Source organism: Telopea speciosissima, chromosome 2 (genome assembly GCF_018873765.1).
Source record: "Telopea speciosissima isolate NSW1024214 ecotype Mountain lineage chromosome 2, Tspe_v1, whole genome shotgun sequence".
NCBI classification, from domain to species: Eukaryota; Viridiplantae; Streptophyta; class Magnoliopsida; order Proteales; family Proteaceae; genus Telopea; species Telopea speciosissima.
This window is the reverse complement of record NC_057917.1, coordinates 56327041-56342398: the sequence shown is the minus strand read 5'-3', so window position 1 is coordinate 56342398 and position 15358 is coordinate 56327041. Positions and strand designations below refer to the sequence as shown.

General features: G+C 38.6%; 1 protein-coding gene across 2 annotated transcripts in view; it reads left to right on the top strand.

The window, feature by feature from the left end:
- Positions 1-483: 483 nt before the first annotated feature.
- LOC122652582 (protein PTST, chloroplastic) overlaps positions 484-15358 on the top strand; it is a 41836-nt gene continuing 26961 nt past the window's right edge. Inside the window, exons 1-5 of one of the 2 annotated variants that reach the window (XM_043846372.1) lie at positions 484-562; positions 2032-2075; positions 2577-2886; positions 13418-13507; positions 14341-14409. In XM_043846372.1, coding sequence (XP_043702307.1) covers positions 2047-2075; positions 2577-2886; positions 13418-13507; positions 14341-14409 — 498 coding nt within the window. In that variant the 5' untranslated portion in view covers positions 484-562; positions 2032-2046. Of the gene's footprint in view, positions 567-2031; positions 2076-2576; positions 2887-13417; positions 13508-14340; positions 14410-15358 lie in introns of both variants that reach the window. The other variant, XM_043846371.1, reaches the window with a different exon arrangement.

The following is a 15358-nucleotide window of genomic DNA, read 5'->3' as shown; positions in this document are numbered from 1 at the left end:
AGTCCTGACACAATAAACCGGACCGAATAGAAACCATTCGAAACTGACTTAACCCAACCAATTGACACCTTACATTAAGTATCTTCAAAACGGTTGGTTGCGGTTTCGGTTATAAATTGACACCACCACCGGATGATAATTCTATGGTAATCAAGATGATAGACACTCATTTGGGTCTGAAATCTTGATCTCGACTCATATCGTATCCATAATTCCATATTCCATACAATCTGTCACGTGTTTTTTTTTCTCGCTTCCTCAAGTTGCGGTCAGAGTCAGACCTAGTCACTATCCGAACGTCCCTCACTCCCCTTATGACCTTATGACACGTGGACAAACGTTAGCCGGATACTGGAATAATCCGCCTGTAAGTCGTTAGTCTGTTTATCTCCCAGCACAGGTGTGCAACCGATCTCTCTTGCGCGCGCGCGCACACACACGGAGTCGCTTCGTTCGCTCTTCCTCTCCTAGTCTCTCATAAGCACACAGTCACATCGAGTGAAGCTGCTTCAACAGGTGTGGTGACGGCTCTTTTGGATCGTACGCTCCCCCTCCTCCTCCTGTAAGTAGAAGAGCCTCTCTCTCTCTCTCTAATATTCGATTTAACGTTGTTTGATTCATAGCTGAAATTGATTGCAATGTGTTTGAACAAATGTCGATTCCTGCTATTGTAATTTGGGGGAAACAAATGATTTACAGTTTAAGAAAAAAGATATTGCAACAGAGATGAATGAAAGGAGATCAATCGAATAATCTATTTCTCAGTTCTCTTCAAAATGACATCTTCTTTGATTTTATGTAATCGTTGTTATTCTCCGCATATTTTCCCTGGAAATAGTCTGTTTCGGAAGATTATTGACAAGTATCCTGTAAGTTTGGCATTGGGACTTGAACCATGCTTCTTTCATGTGGAAAGAATAGTAAGTCATTTCCCAATACTAATCAACTAAGGGGTAAAAAAGGTGGGACTAAGCGTGAGTCTGAAAATCATTGCTAAATGATAATGAACTAAGGGAAAAGAATGAGAAAAAGAAAGGGACGGGACTAAGCTTGAGCCCAGATGGTCTGGAGTTTTCAGCCAAAGAGAAGCCTTTTGTCAATTTTGTTCAATCTGATTATCATGCTATATAATTATAAGTTGAATATCCTAAAAGTTCAAAAACCCACAGAAAGAACGCCAACATACTGATACATCATACAATATTGTTCAATTGATCAATTTTGATTAGAATATGGGAAGTTATTGAAGAAGTACAAGCAACAAGTTTAGTAATATTTGCTCCTGGAAAATTTTATTTTCTCTGTTACCTGCAACAAAACAGCAAGAAGTAGCTGATCCCATCTTTGCTTCTAATTCTGAATAACAAATGGATGATTTCTTATTGGATATGTGTGAAAATCTCGTATTTCCACTTTTATTGTATTTTCTTCTGCAACCCACCATCAAATCATGCTACAACCTCATCCCACGAAACCACTCCCTTCCTTTTATGTTAAGTTGTACTCTTTTCCTGAAGTTGTCAATTCTATAAATAAAGATATAAGGTGAAATGGATCAGAAGTTACAGATGAGCTTTGATTTTTAGGTTTCTCTTCATTTATCTGGGGTTTATTTTACTGCATGGTTTAATTAGCTTATAGGGAAATGTCTAGAACAGCAACTGGATGTGAAATCTCACTCCACTGATGCACACTTCTTATTACATGTCTGATGAGAGATAATTATTCTGGCGTCCATGGTCATTAGGTTGAGTGTTCCTTTTCTATTCTTAGCAGGAAGCCATTGCATCCAACAATGTATAAAATAATCTTCACCTAGCTGTTCATTGCTTTCGCTTTATTATTCTTCTATCCTGCTACTGGGAAATCCCTCATTTTTTCTTTTATGATCCTGATCCCACTTTTAAGTGTATTTTGAAGGTTGCATTTGTATTTTCTCTTCATAACTATATTGATGGAAATTCTGTGTTGCTTCTTCAAATATGTAATGCCTCTCTTTGCAGTCACTTTTTTATACTTCTCTTTTTGTAGAAAGGAGACTTCACTATGGAGTGTCAGATGACAAGTTTTCTGAGGTAAATATCCTTTAAATATATCTTCATACATCTTAGAACCCTTGTTACCACTATGGATTCTAACCTTATAAACTATATATTTGATAATTTAAGTACTAGTGATTAGTTTTCTGGTGTCAACTCTAATTTGATGCTTGGCTCTAAGGTAGGCTCAAATTCCTGTAGCCTAGCCTATGCGTGGTATTCTTGCCCTAACTCATTGTCCAAGATTATACACATGCCCTCAGGTGATATGAATCAAAAGCTAGTAGTTCTTTGTCATTAAATGTCAATTCCAAATGAAAGAAATATATTGGTTCTCACTGCAATGTACATCAGAACACCATTGTCTTTAAATAGAAAAGTATACAATCTTTGTTTCATAAGGGTGTATTTTTCTCAAGCATAATTAAAAGGATGGTGTAATTTGAGGCTTTCAATATTATTTGCATTAAAGTTTTTGGTTGGGTACTTCTTGTTACTTCTCCTCTATTTATCTCAATTGTTTTATGATATTGACAGGGGTTGTCCTGACAAGCACAATGTATGGTTTTCTTGGTGTTCAAGAAAGTTGGAACAGGAAAATAACCAGAGAATTTCATGTAGTGTGGCTCTTTGTAATTTAAGGATGGGCTCCCAACATTTAAATTTTCTTCGTCATGCTTTTATAAGGAAATCTCCAATGCAACAGTCATCTTGGAGAACATTTTCCACGCCTGTTAGTTTGGAGAAGGAATCTTCATTATCAATGGAAGACCCAAGTGCCAGTGATGAAGTTCCTGACAATGACTCATCTGAGGATCTTCTTTCTAAGCCATTGGACAGTGATAAGGTCAAATTTCTGTCTAGTGTTCTAAAGTTTTCCTTTTTCATGATGATAGAATGAAATTTTAAATTTCTTTCACAATTCTTTGAAAGGGCTCTCTGGTTAGAGTAATGAGGTATAGTTATTATAAACAGCTACAGTAAATTGAAATGAAAATCTGTATTTTAGTGTTCAGCAATCAGGCTTGTCAAATTTCCCTATTTCTTCAGAAAATGAAAGCAGACCTTGGAATGCTTGTCATGTACTTAAGTTTAAACTGAGTGAACTTATGAAACTGTATGGTAGCTGCAGCTATATTGATTGATGTGGTACTGCATCTATATTGGCTGCTACGCATGGGAAAAGCATACTCCTACTTCAATGTAGAGCTAAGTCATAAGTGACCTAACCCCAAGTAGGATCTCTTATGCAAATAAATTAGAACACTTAACACCCAATTCCAGTAACAATATATAAAAGAATCACCCAACAGTCGGTGAACAGTAGGGTTTTTTAACCCTTAGAACCCTCAGTTATACCCTACAGTACCTTAAGAAGAGGTCTAATCACAATAGGAGACAAAACAGCACAATTAAGGGCTATCAGTTGGGTCGTTATAGGCTAAAAACCAGAAAACTCAATGAATCTCCGAATTAGCATTTAAGCTGTTCTGATGGACTTGTTATCACAGCAGAGGGTAGGGTAGGTACAGTGGATCAACTCCTCAAAATTATAACCAATTCCAATGCTTAGATGCTGAGAAACCATGGTGTCTCAGAAATCGAAACTAAGGATCAGAATTAGTAACTAACTGAGATAGACAAACCTAACCGTTGGATCAGCATCAAATTACTAGCGAAGAGGAAGGATGAGGTGTTGATTGAACCCTCAAAATATAGGCAGCAGGTGATGGTTGGATCTGGAGATCTTTGAACATGAAGTTGCTGAAGTAGAAATCCAGACCAGTAGAACCGCAGGTGGTCTTCTTGAAGCCTCAACCAGAATTGATGAAGAAATCAATTAGGACCATATTTTAATGATCAAAAGCAACTAAGAAACAGTTGAAAGAAAAGAAAGAGAGAATGATTTGGCTTGTCAGATATGACAGAGGGCGCTCTTATTTATATTGAGAATAACAGTTACAAATAAGGTATGATGGTAGGGCTGAGTCATTACACAGTCACAGCCCTTAGCCTACATACAATGAATCTGGACATAGTTATCCTCAACACTCCCCCTCAAGTTGGTGCATAGATAGCCCTCATGCCCAACTTGAAGTCAAACCTTTGGTGAATACATCAGTCAATTGGTTTTCAGTAGTGAGAAAAGGTATGTAGAGGCCTTCTTCAAGTTTCTCCTTAATCAAATGGCGATCCAGCTCAATATGTTTAGTCCGATCATGGTGAACTGGATTATGGGCAATGCTGATTGCAGCCTTGTTGTCACAGTAGAGCCTCATAGGGTCTTCAGAAGTAACACCCAAATCTTTGAGAAGAATTTTTAACCAGAGTAGTTCACAAAATCCTTGTGCAATTTCCTGGTATTCAGCTTTTGCACTTGACTTGGATACAACTGACTATTTCTTGCTACGCCATGTGACAAATTTCCTCCTAGGAAGGTATAGTATCCAAAGGTGGAACGCCGATCATCTATGGACCCTGCCCAGTCAGCATCAGTGAAGGATTCTAACTTCAAGCTGTTGTTATTAGAGAATATAAGACCTTTCCCTAGACTAGACTTTAAGTACCAAAGGATCCGGTATATAGCCTCAAGGTGAGGAGCCTTTGGATCATGAAGAAATCGGATAACAATTCCCACAGCATAGGCAATGTCTAGTCTAGTGTGAGATAGGTATATAAGTCTTCCTACAAGATGCTGATATCTTTCCTTGTCAATTGGGTCACCCCTGTGCAGCTAAGATGATGATTTACCTAAATGGGAGAATTAGCAAGCTTACATTTTAACTGTTGGAACATGTACACCAGAATACCGTGGGGGTATTCTGATCCTTTTGGGGTAGTTTAATTATTATTTCATTAGGTATAGCCTTGTCACTATTAGAGTCGGCTAGTGTAGGGGTATTTCTGTCCCCTTTGTAATTATCCCTTTATGATAAATAAAGGGCTTGTCTAATCAATTAGATCATTCAAGCCATTCACTCAAATCGTGTTTTGCTAACATGGCATCAGAGCCTCCTAATCTGATCTAGGGTTACATAACACCCCCCTCACCATCGTTTCTCTTCTCCCTCCTTTCTCTCTCGGCTTCTCCTTCTTCTGGTTTTTTGGTTCTCATCCTTCTAAGAGGGCAGCACTAATGAGGTAATCCAATGATTTAGTTGCTGCCCTCCTCCCAATCTACCTTTTTTCATAACCTAAATTCTAATCAATACTACTGGAATCATACCTGCGATATTGGAGATTTCCAGAAATTTTTGAAGATCAGATTCCTCTCACTCATGAAGACTGATCCTCCATTGTTGGAGCTTCCTATGCAACCATTCCCAGCACCTATCTACCTTCTTCCATCTACTCCCCTCTCCTTTCTTTTCCAGCCTTGATTCACCCAATCGATCTCACCTTTTCATGGTTTTTCAAAACCCTGACTCCAATCGATTTTAGGGTTCCTCTTTTCAGTTGCTGCTGATTTTTTAGGGGTGATTCTCCACTACTACAAGGACCACTCAACCTCAATATTAGCCTCTTTCCAAGTGTTTGAAGACCCCTAACCCCAATCGATCCTTATTTTCAGGGTTTTACTAAACCCTGACACATCGATTTTAGGGTTAGGGTTGCTTGCTGCTGTTGGAGTTTTTTTTGAGGTGTATCTACTATCAAGAGGGGCAATCTACTTCATCAATACATAGCTTGAAGAAGTTCTATTTCGTGTGATAGCAGCTGCCCCCTATTTTTTCTGTAATTTTTGGTGTTTCTCCCTCTTGAAGATCAAGTCTCAATCACACAAAGAGGTTGGTTACTCGTATTGGAGATCCATTCAAACAGCTTAGGACAACATCTATTACAAGACATCATCAATCTTTGACAAGTCATCATCACTTTTATGAAAGCCTCCTTCCCTACAATTGATCTCAACTTTCACAAAACCCTGACTATAATCGATCTTAGGGTTAGGGATGTCCTCTCTTACTGATTTTTTTAGGGGAGTTTCATCAACATCAGAGGAGTATTCGACCCAAATATCAGCTTCATTCTTGGAGTATTTTTGAAAAATTCAGGTTTCATCAATCCAACTATCAACCTGTATTTTTTTTGGTTCCTATGTGGCTGGCTGCATCAATTCCTATTGGATCTGCTGAGTTATTGTCTACTACTTGCTGGTTCTATTGAGCCTTAATCCGTCCCTTGCTGGTTCTGTTGATTGGCTTCTGTAAGCATGACTGGTTAACATGTTAATGCTGCCTTCATGAGGACTACTACTGCCCTAGCCTTGAGACTGTGTTTGCCTAATATTGGAGATCGAAGTTCTTTCACCTTGTTGAAGAATCGAATCTACTACCTTGGAGATCAGCTTCTATTTGGGACTACAACAGTTGTTCCATGGCTATTGGTTGCAACTACGAATCTATTCAGTTGTGTGAAGCTTTTCTACCGGTTCATATCCAGCTTACTCTAGGAGCTTTTCTACAGGTTCATATCCACTAATTCAGACCTGATCCAAGTTTTTTCTAGAAGCTTATTACATCAATTCTGCCCAGATATCTTCATCAGTTCTATTCAGCATCTGGGAGCTTATAGATTGGAGTTTTGCACACTGGTTCTTCCTTGTTTGAAGATTGATCAAGCCTTGAAGATTGGAGACTTTCCTTGCTTCCAAATAAGATCTGTTTTCTTATTTAGATCAGATCTGCAAATTGGAGTTTGGTGTTTCTCCTTTGCAAGAGTTTCCATCTAAGAAGTTTGTTTGATCGATTGAAGAAGGTTGAAAATTGATATGATGCATTGTTTTTTTTCCTCCATGACTCTTTATCCCACTGCTTCTTCAATTACCCATATCCCATACCATACCTTTGGCAATTACTGATAACCACTTTGGAAGTTTATGGTATACTCTAATTTGCCATTCCTCCCTTTTTCATTACCCATAGCACCTTTGGAAAATTTCAGAACATTATATTTTTGCCATTATCTCTTACATAATCTCCGTTCTGTCCATGTGTACTACTACACGTGAGGGGGAGATTATGTACAATACACTTGCAGACATTGCAGGAGCAGAACTTGCAAGAACTTTTGTGACAAAACATAGAAGATCAGTTTTTTCTCCACCATCATTGCCATTGGGTACCTTTAGTTATTTGGTTGAACTTGCCATAAGGGGGAGATTGAAGTATTAAAGAGTATTGAAGATATTTGGTTGTTGCCTATTTGAGGACTTTCAGTTGGGTTGATACAGTTTTTTTTTTGGTTGCGTTGCCTGATTCAGTTTGTTTCTGATGCTTGCCGCCCTAGTTATTTCACTTCAAGATTTTATGTCACTATGACAATCTGAGATTCATCACTGGATGGCTATTGAAGATCGTTGAAAGCTGCCTTTTTTGGAAGAAATTCCAGTCCCGGTTTGCTGGTCGTGTCTATCCAGATTTTTAAGATCAATTATTTCAAGTTCTTGAAGGTTTATTTGAGAGCTTCATTCATCTGTCAAGCTAGACTCTATTGCAACTCTGTTTCTTCCCATTTTGTTCAAGTTGGGCATTAGTGCCTAATATGCGCCAACTTGAGGGGGAGCGTTAGAATGTTGGAGTGCATTTATTTTTTCTTATTAGTTCAAGCTGGAGTTTTCCTTTGATATATGTATACTCCAGCTTGACGGGGAGTGTTGGAATATGTACACCAGAATACCGTGGGGGTATTCTAGTCCTTTTGGGATAGTTTAATTATTATTTCATTAGGTCTAGCCTTGTCTCTTATAGAGTCGGCTAGTGTAGGGGTATTTCTGTCCCCTCTGTAAGCTTGTCTCTTAGTGTTGGAATATGTGGGGTATTCTGGTCCTTTTGGGGGAGTTTAATTATTATTTCATTAGGTATAGCCTTGTCTCTTATAGAGTCGGCTAGTGTAGGGGTATTTTTGTCCCCTTTGTAATTATCCCTTTATTATAAATAAAGGGCTTGTCTGATCAATTAGATCATTCAAGCTATTCTCTCAATTCATGTTTTGCTAACACTAGCATACCTGTTTCTTTAAGAAGGTCTAGAACATACTTCCTTTGGGAAATGAAAATGCCTTTTGTAGAGGAGGAAACTTCAATCCCTAAGAAGTATTTGGGTTGTCCATGATCCTTAGTTTCAAATTTTGCTGCTAACTAGGTCTTCAATGAGGAGATCTTTGCATCATCGTTGCCCATTATAATTATATCATTTACATAAACAATTATAAGGGCAATAATTTTCTTTTCCTTGTGTTTGACAAACAAGGTGTGGTCAGCTTGGCTCTTTTTGTACCCAAACTTCAGTATAGCCTTTTGGAAGCTGCCAAACCAAGCCCGAGGAGACTGCTTGAGGCCATAAAGAGATTATCGGAGTCTACATACTTTACCAACTGTGGAGTCTGAACTAAAACCAGGTGGGATGTCAATGTAGACTTCTTCTTCCAAATCCCCATTTAAAAAAGCATTTTTGACATTAAGTTGCTAAAGGTTCCATCCAAGGTTTGTAGCACAAGATAATAACGCTTGGTATTATCTTGATAGTCAATACCGTAGGTCTGTGTGAATCCCTTGGCATTCAATCCGACCTTGTACCTTTCAATAGTACCATCTGTCTTTTGTTTGATGGTAAAAACCCATTTGCATCCTACTGGTTTTAGCAATAGGAGCAAAGGTATGTTGGTAGTCAATATTGTAGGTCTCGGTGAATCCCTTGGTAACCAATCTGGCCTTGTACCTTTCAATAGTACCCTCTGCCTTTTGTTTGATGGTAAAAACCCATTTGCATCCTACTGGTTTTTTCCCTTTAGGATAAGGAACCAGCTCCCAAGTATCATTCTTCCTCAAGGCATGCATTTCTTCTACCATAACATCTTTCTATCGGGTCTGAGAAGCTTCTTTCCAGCCATGTGGGATAGATGCAGAGAATAACGAAAAAACAAAGGCACGATAGGAAGGAGATAATGACTTATAAGACACAAAACTTGAAATAGGGTGCAAGGTACATGATCTGACACCTTTCCTAATAGCAATGGGAAGGTCAGCATCAGAAGGAGGTGAGGGATTATTACTTGGGGAGAGACTATTACCTTGTGTTGGATCTAGCTCAGGTGGTGTAGATGGAGATGGTAAAATAGGGGCAGGCTTCTCTTTCCTTCGAGTGTAAGTGATGACATCTTTGTTACTTGTAGTTGGCTTCTCCCCCTGAAGGCGAACAATATCAATCACAAGGGGGGTAGTAGAAGTAGAAGGAATCTCTTCCTCCACTAGATGCTCCCCTTGAAAAGATAACTGGTAATAGAATTCAGTCTCATGAAATGTGACATCCATGGTAACAAAAAGCTTCCGAGTGGGGGGATGGTAACACTTGTACCCCTTTTGGATGGTGGAATACTCTAAGAAGATGCATCGTATTGCCTGAGGATCCAACTTGGAACGAGAGGAGGAAGAGTTGTGCACGAAACAAACACAACCGAACGCCCTGGAAGGAAGGTGAGAGACAAGGGAAGGGTCCGGAAGCTGGCTGACTGGAGTTCTGAAGTGAAGGACATTAGAAGGAACCCGGTTTATAAGAAAGGCAACGGTAAGAACTGCATCCCTCAAATAGAATTTAGTGACTTGATTGGTAAACATCGAAGCCCAGGTAACATCGAGAAGATGATGATTTTTCCGTTTTGGTATTCCATTATGTTTTGGTGTCCGAACACAGGAAGTTTGAGAAAAAATGCGATTCTTTACAAAAACCTTTGATTGTGATTGTGTCTTAGTATGAAGGTAATCCTCAGAACAGAAAATAAAAATAGAGTATCGAGTTGGGGAATAGGAAGAAGAGATAGGATAGTGGTTTGGGTCTCTCACTCTCACCTCAAGGTCTCTCACCTCACTGTTTCACAATGAGCGAAAGCTATAAACTTCATCTTCATTCAATTGTGGCGAGGAATCTAATGGTCCATTACATATATAATGTGAGTTGCTGAAACCAAAAAGGAAACAAAACAAATTAGAAAGTCTCCTACAAAGCAATATTGAGACTTGTACAGTTGTACTAAATGCTAACTAAGATTTTAGCTATTAACAAAAATAGAAGGTACTAAAATAAATAAAAAAATAAGCTAATAGCAGCTCGCACTATATGGTTTTGACTTTTGAGTGAACCAATAATACCCAGCCACATGGGCTGGCCCAGTCCAAGTCTGGTTGGCCCAAAGGCCCACGAGTCTGGTCCACTTAAGTAGAGACATGGACCTGACCACTTAGGTTCATGCGGCTATATTTCTGGCCCAGGAACCTGTCTACATCATACTTACAGAAAATCATCCCATCACACCTCCATCAGAGAACGCATGCTCTAGTCATCAATACATTGCTATAAGGAAACCTTAATTTCATAGTATCCTAATTTTTGGGCTGATATTTGCATAGAAATAGTACTGATGCAGTACACGGCCAGCATAGGAGGAGAAAGAACCTAAAAGTAACTGGCCCTTAACTGGCTCAAAATCAGATGTAATCCTGCTAAGAACTTTGCAACCTGAAACTCAGCCCACTAAATCTTCAACTGTTCCAGATCAATAGTGAGAGGTTGATGAACATTGAGCTCCTCCCACATTCCCTTAAATGCACTGAAGTACTCATTCAAGGATTTATCCCCCTGGCATAAAGATCATAATTGTGAGTCATGATCTTTTCCTGGAGAAGCTTTCCTTCAGGTCATCCCAAACTCCTTTAGAAGTGGTATGGAACAGCAATAGCTGGTTCTATACTGTTCCACAACCATTCTCACGCGTTCACTTTTCAGTGTTTGGAATTAGAAGAAGCTGGTTCGGATTTGACATACTTCAACTTGCAGTTAGCATTGATATAATCCTGAACTTCCTGAGCCCATCACAAGTAATCGGAAACTCCATTGAGTTGGATAGAAGTAATCTGGATGTTAACGTTGTCCACACTAGGTTTGGGATTAGCCATCATGCACAGCAGCAACTTCACCAATAAGAATCAGATTCAAGGAGACGGATAAGACAGCCACTAGAGAAATCAATAAGGCCTGGTCAAATCTCCTTTGGTCAGCAAACAACAATCCTCCGATTGGAAAAATATAAGAGAGTAATAGGGGATACAAATCCCACAAATCGACACTTATCTGATGTAAATTCAAAATTCAACAACAAAAGGAGACAATTCTGAAACTTGAAAACCCAGAATTTGGGTGATAGATGATAATTTCAGATCCGGGTGTCAGATTGGCACCAAATCAAAGTTGAAGAAACTTACAAAGAGGGCCAACAGTGCCCTAAATTCTCAAGAGAATCTGATGGTCAGATTCAAATTAAAGACAGAAATCGATTCTGTTAAAAAATCTCCAAAAACAGAGTATTGTGTTGATGTATACATTGACACTGCCCTTCCCTAATAGTTCGAGCTTTTAGGTGAAATGGTAGAGAAATGGTATCGGAGTAGAGAGGTCGAGTGTTCAACTCCTAGGAAATGCGAAAATCGGGTAAAGGCCTACACTTCTTCTCCCTTGGAGTCGTGCGAAGAAATGCCGCTTGAGCTCCACGTGCAAGGACCATGGGATCTTGGTTTGCACGTGTGGAGGAGTGTTGATGTATACATTGACTCTGCCCTTCCCTAACAGTTCAAGATATCAGGTGAAACGGTAGCGAACATATCGCCTATGCTGATTTCCTGCAGTATACTTCAGCAACAGAAAAGCTTGGATCGGCTTCAAATTGGAACCAAAGAAGCTTACCAGTGGGGCTAATAATGCCGTAAAGACAAAGATAAAACTGAGGTTCAAGAGATCTTGATTCAGCCAACAAAACCCATAATACAGGGTACTGCCTGAATAGAAAACCAGTTAACTTGATGTGGTTTGATCCTTGTATATAACTCCGTGCAATCTCTTTGGCAGGAAATTTCCCTCATGTAGATAGCAAATACAAAAGGAAACCTAGTTTTTCATTGATATAAACTAGGTCATCCTGATAGAAAATTGCAGCAATAGGTGGCTACACACCACAAGAGAAAACCCTAAATAGAGTCTCTTAGAGCAAAGAAAGAGAAAATGGGGAACACTGATTAAACCTGCTCTGATACCATGAAACAATATCAGACGCAAGAAACCAGTGTTAGCAATGCAAGAGGAGAAGAGAAGAAGAGAGACAGCCACAAGCTTGGGGAGAAAACCACTCACAGTCTATGATGTATTTTATATATCATAATAACTTCAGCTAATGACAAGTATACCCCTGACTACTAGACAGTACATAGCACACTTTTAAACCCAGAAATACCCAACATTCCCCCTGTGGTAGGACTAACATAATAACAACTCTTAACAATATCTTGGCAGTCAAGTAACCCCACACAATAGAAGGGTTAATAATTTTGTATTGTGGCCATTGGTTATTATAAATAAAGAGGAAGGTGCAGCTAGCACAGAGATTTGATGCTTTGGAAAACTAGCTCTATGTGAGTGTGTGCACTGTGGTGAATCAGTAACAGCCCTTGTGGTGAAGCAAGTGGCAACCAAGTTGGTGAAGCCTTGAAGAGAGGGTGGTGAAGCCCAACCGCAGGCCATAGCTGGTGAAACCCATTGGTATATCTTCTTCTTTTCTGTGTTTTCTCTGTCATTCCCTGTTCCAGCAATATTCCAGCAGATAGAGTTTTTACCATGGGCATCTTCTAGGTGATTTCTAATCTTCTTCTTTGTGTTTACTTATTTCCTAATACTGCTGTTAAGTTCTCTTATATTCTGATAGTTTTTCCAGCACTGTTTTGTGTGTGTGAGTTTCTGTTGGACAACAACATGGTCTAACTTTCCCTAAACATATTCTGAGAATCTTACCATCAACATGGACTGAGATTAGACTATGTTACTCCCCTTTTCCTACTTCATTCGACCTAAAGATGGTGTTCATCGGATGGCTGGGATCATGAGTTATGTTAGTTTTTCTGACTTGCTAATTTGCTGTTTTTTGACTCTCTATTTTCTGTTCATCCAAGTTTCTACTCATTCGATGTTTTTACCACTTAATCAACCCTATAGGTCCTCTAGAATCATCTTCATTGAATTCATTGTTCGCAAGTTCTGTTCACTCTAAGTGCCTGCTGTGTTTTAGGTTCATTGTGATTCTGTTTTCTGTAGGTTTGCTAGCGTTGCTTAGGTTTGTTAGTGTTGCTTTGTTTCAGCCTACCATATCTCATCAAACACTTATGTAATGATATCTACTATTGCATATTTCAATTCCTAATGACTGCTATCTGATTAGAAATCTTCCACATTCCATATAAATGTGTTGCTTTATCTAATTTCTGTGCCCTAGATAAGTAACTTTTCTGAGGATAAGAAATGCATTATCTGACAATACTATCTTTCGTAATTTTGTGACAGTTGAAGTCATTGCTGGCTGATTCTGAAAGAACAAAGCTTACCAGAAAACTAGGTGAAGCTAATCAACACAACCGATTTCTCAAACGACAGGTTTGTACAGATTTGTTACTAGGTAATGTCTTTTGTGAATATTCTTTATCTCATAGTGTGATGCTTCTTAATAATTTGCTTTCCTAATTTTCTTTAAGGACCTGCTCCATGTGTTGCCCATTCTATTGTAAACATCTAAAATTTCATAGTTGATTGTGACTTTCCATTCTATTGCAGACATGATAGAGACCTAACTCCATGTTATCATCCATTCTATTGCAGACATCTAAATTTATTTATTTTGATTATAAATGGAAAATAACCAAATTATCAGTGTGGCAAGCATGTGATCAATATTTGTTAGAAGGCTGCCTATATAACAATCTGATTGTGGTACATATCTTGGTCGATAATTGTAACAATCTCTTTATCTCTTAGTGTCTCTTTTGGGGAGCTTCTCAAGCTTCTCAGATTTTAGAATCCAGATTCTGGGTGAAAATGGGGGTTAATAAGGGGCCGATAAAAAACCTTCATATGTAATCATTTGCCCCAGAAGCTGCAGAAGTGCCCCCCCCCCCCCCCGGCATCTGGAGACTATGGCACTGAGTTTCCAAATGAATAATCATATTGGGCCCACTTTTTTTAACCAAAAAAGTGGATTCTAATCCAGTCCAAGCATGCATGCACATAATCTGAGCGCAAGAAACTCCCTGAAATATTCCCAAAGTAATTCCAGATTTATAACTGAATGCATATCACATGAAAGAGTTCTTTGACTATTGAAATTCAACTATGCAAACTAATTTGGAAACATTTGAAAGAATATCAGGCCTCAGAGTTTCTGCTAGGCGTTTCTCTTATTGATCGGCTATGCTGATCTTTCTACATTACAGTTGCAAGTAAAGGAAGATGCACTGATTAACTTCAAAAGTGAACTTGCTGATGTGGAACTCGAAGTTCAGGTAACCATCTTCTTAATTCCATTATTATCTTCATGTATTAGTGTTATCCATATCATTTCAGCATTCCTCTCCCCATACGGTTCTTGACAAGATAAATCTAGCTTCTTCCAAGATTTTATAAACTTTACTCCTGGTAATAGGCAAAACTTCCCTATCAAATTTATTTATGTTGTCTTGATAAGCATGAGGAATTGTTTTTTTAATAAAAAAAAAGATAGGCCCTTTGTATCATTGAAGGACAAGTGACTATACAAAATAATTATGCACTTAGACTAGAGGAAGTATTTATTCCCTTGAATTCATTACATTTACAAGTTGAAGCCTCCCAAGTGATATTTTCCTTTGCCATTTGAATTACTTGAAAGCTGGCTCCAACAAAGGTTTTAATTTCAGTATTGGAAAGCGGTCAGACAGCACTGATCCCAGTCCAAGTAGGCTCATCCTCCTGATCCAATCCTGGCTGGTATCGGCCAATTGATCAACTATCGGGGGCATCTGCTAGATTTTCTTGGCTGATCCACCTAATCCAATCCTAGGATTTAAAACTTTGGCTCTGACTGCTCCTTGAAATCTATTTTTACTTTCCATTCATAAATTCCAGTAAACAATGCTGTGTATCAGATCTCTGATCTTCATTCACCAGGTATTAAATTTCATATCCCTCTGCTAAGAAATCCCTATAGCTCTGTCTAGTTTCGACTTTCAAGTACTGGGAAAGGAGGTCAATTTTAAAAACAAAATGGAAGCTTTTGCTATCATGATTGTGTAACTAACTTAAAATCTTAGTAAATATAGTAACTAAACTTTTTACGTTGATTATTATTATCATATTCAAGTCCAAGGAACTTGGTTGAAAAGTAAAGTAAAATTGCATTTCCATTTTTGAGAATTTCTGGGTTAGTTACAGTCATTGTTGGTAAGGATTAGAAAAGCTTCCATTTTATTTTTG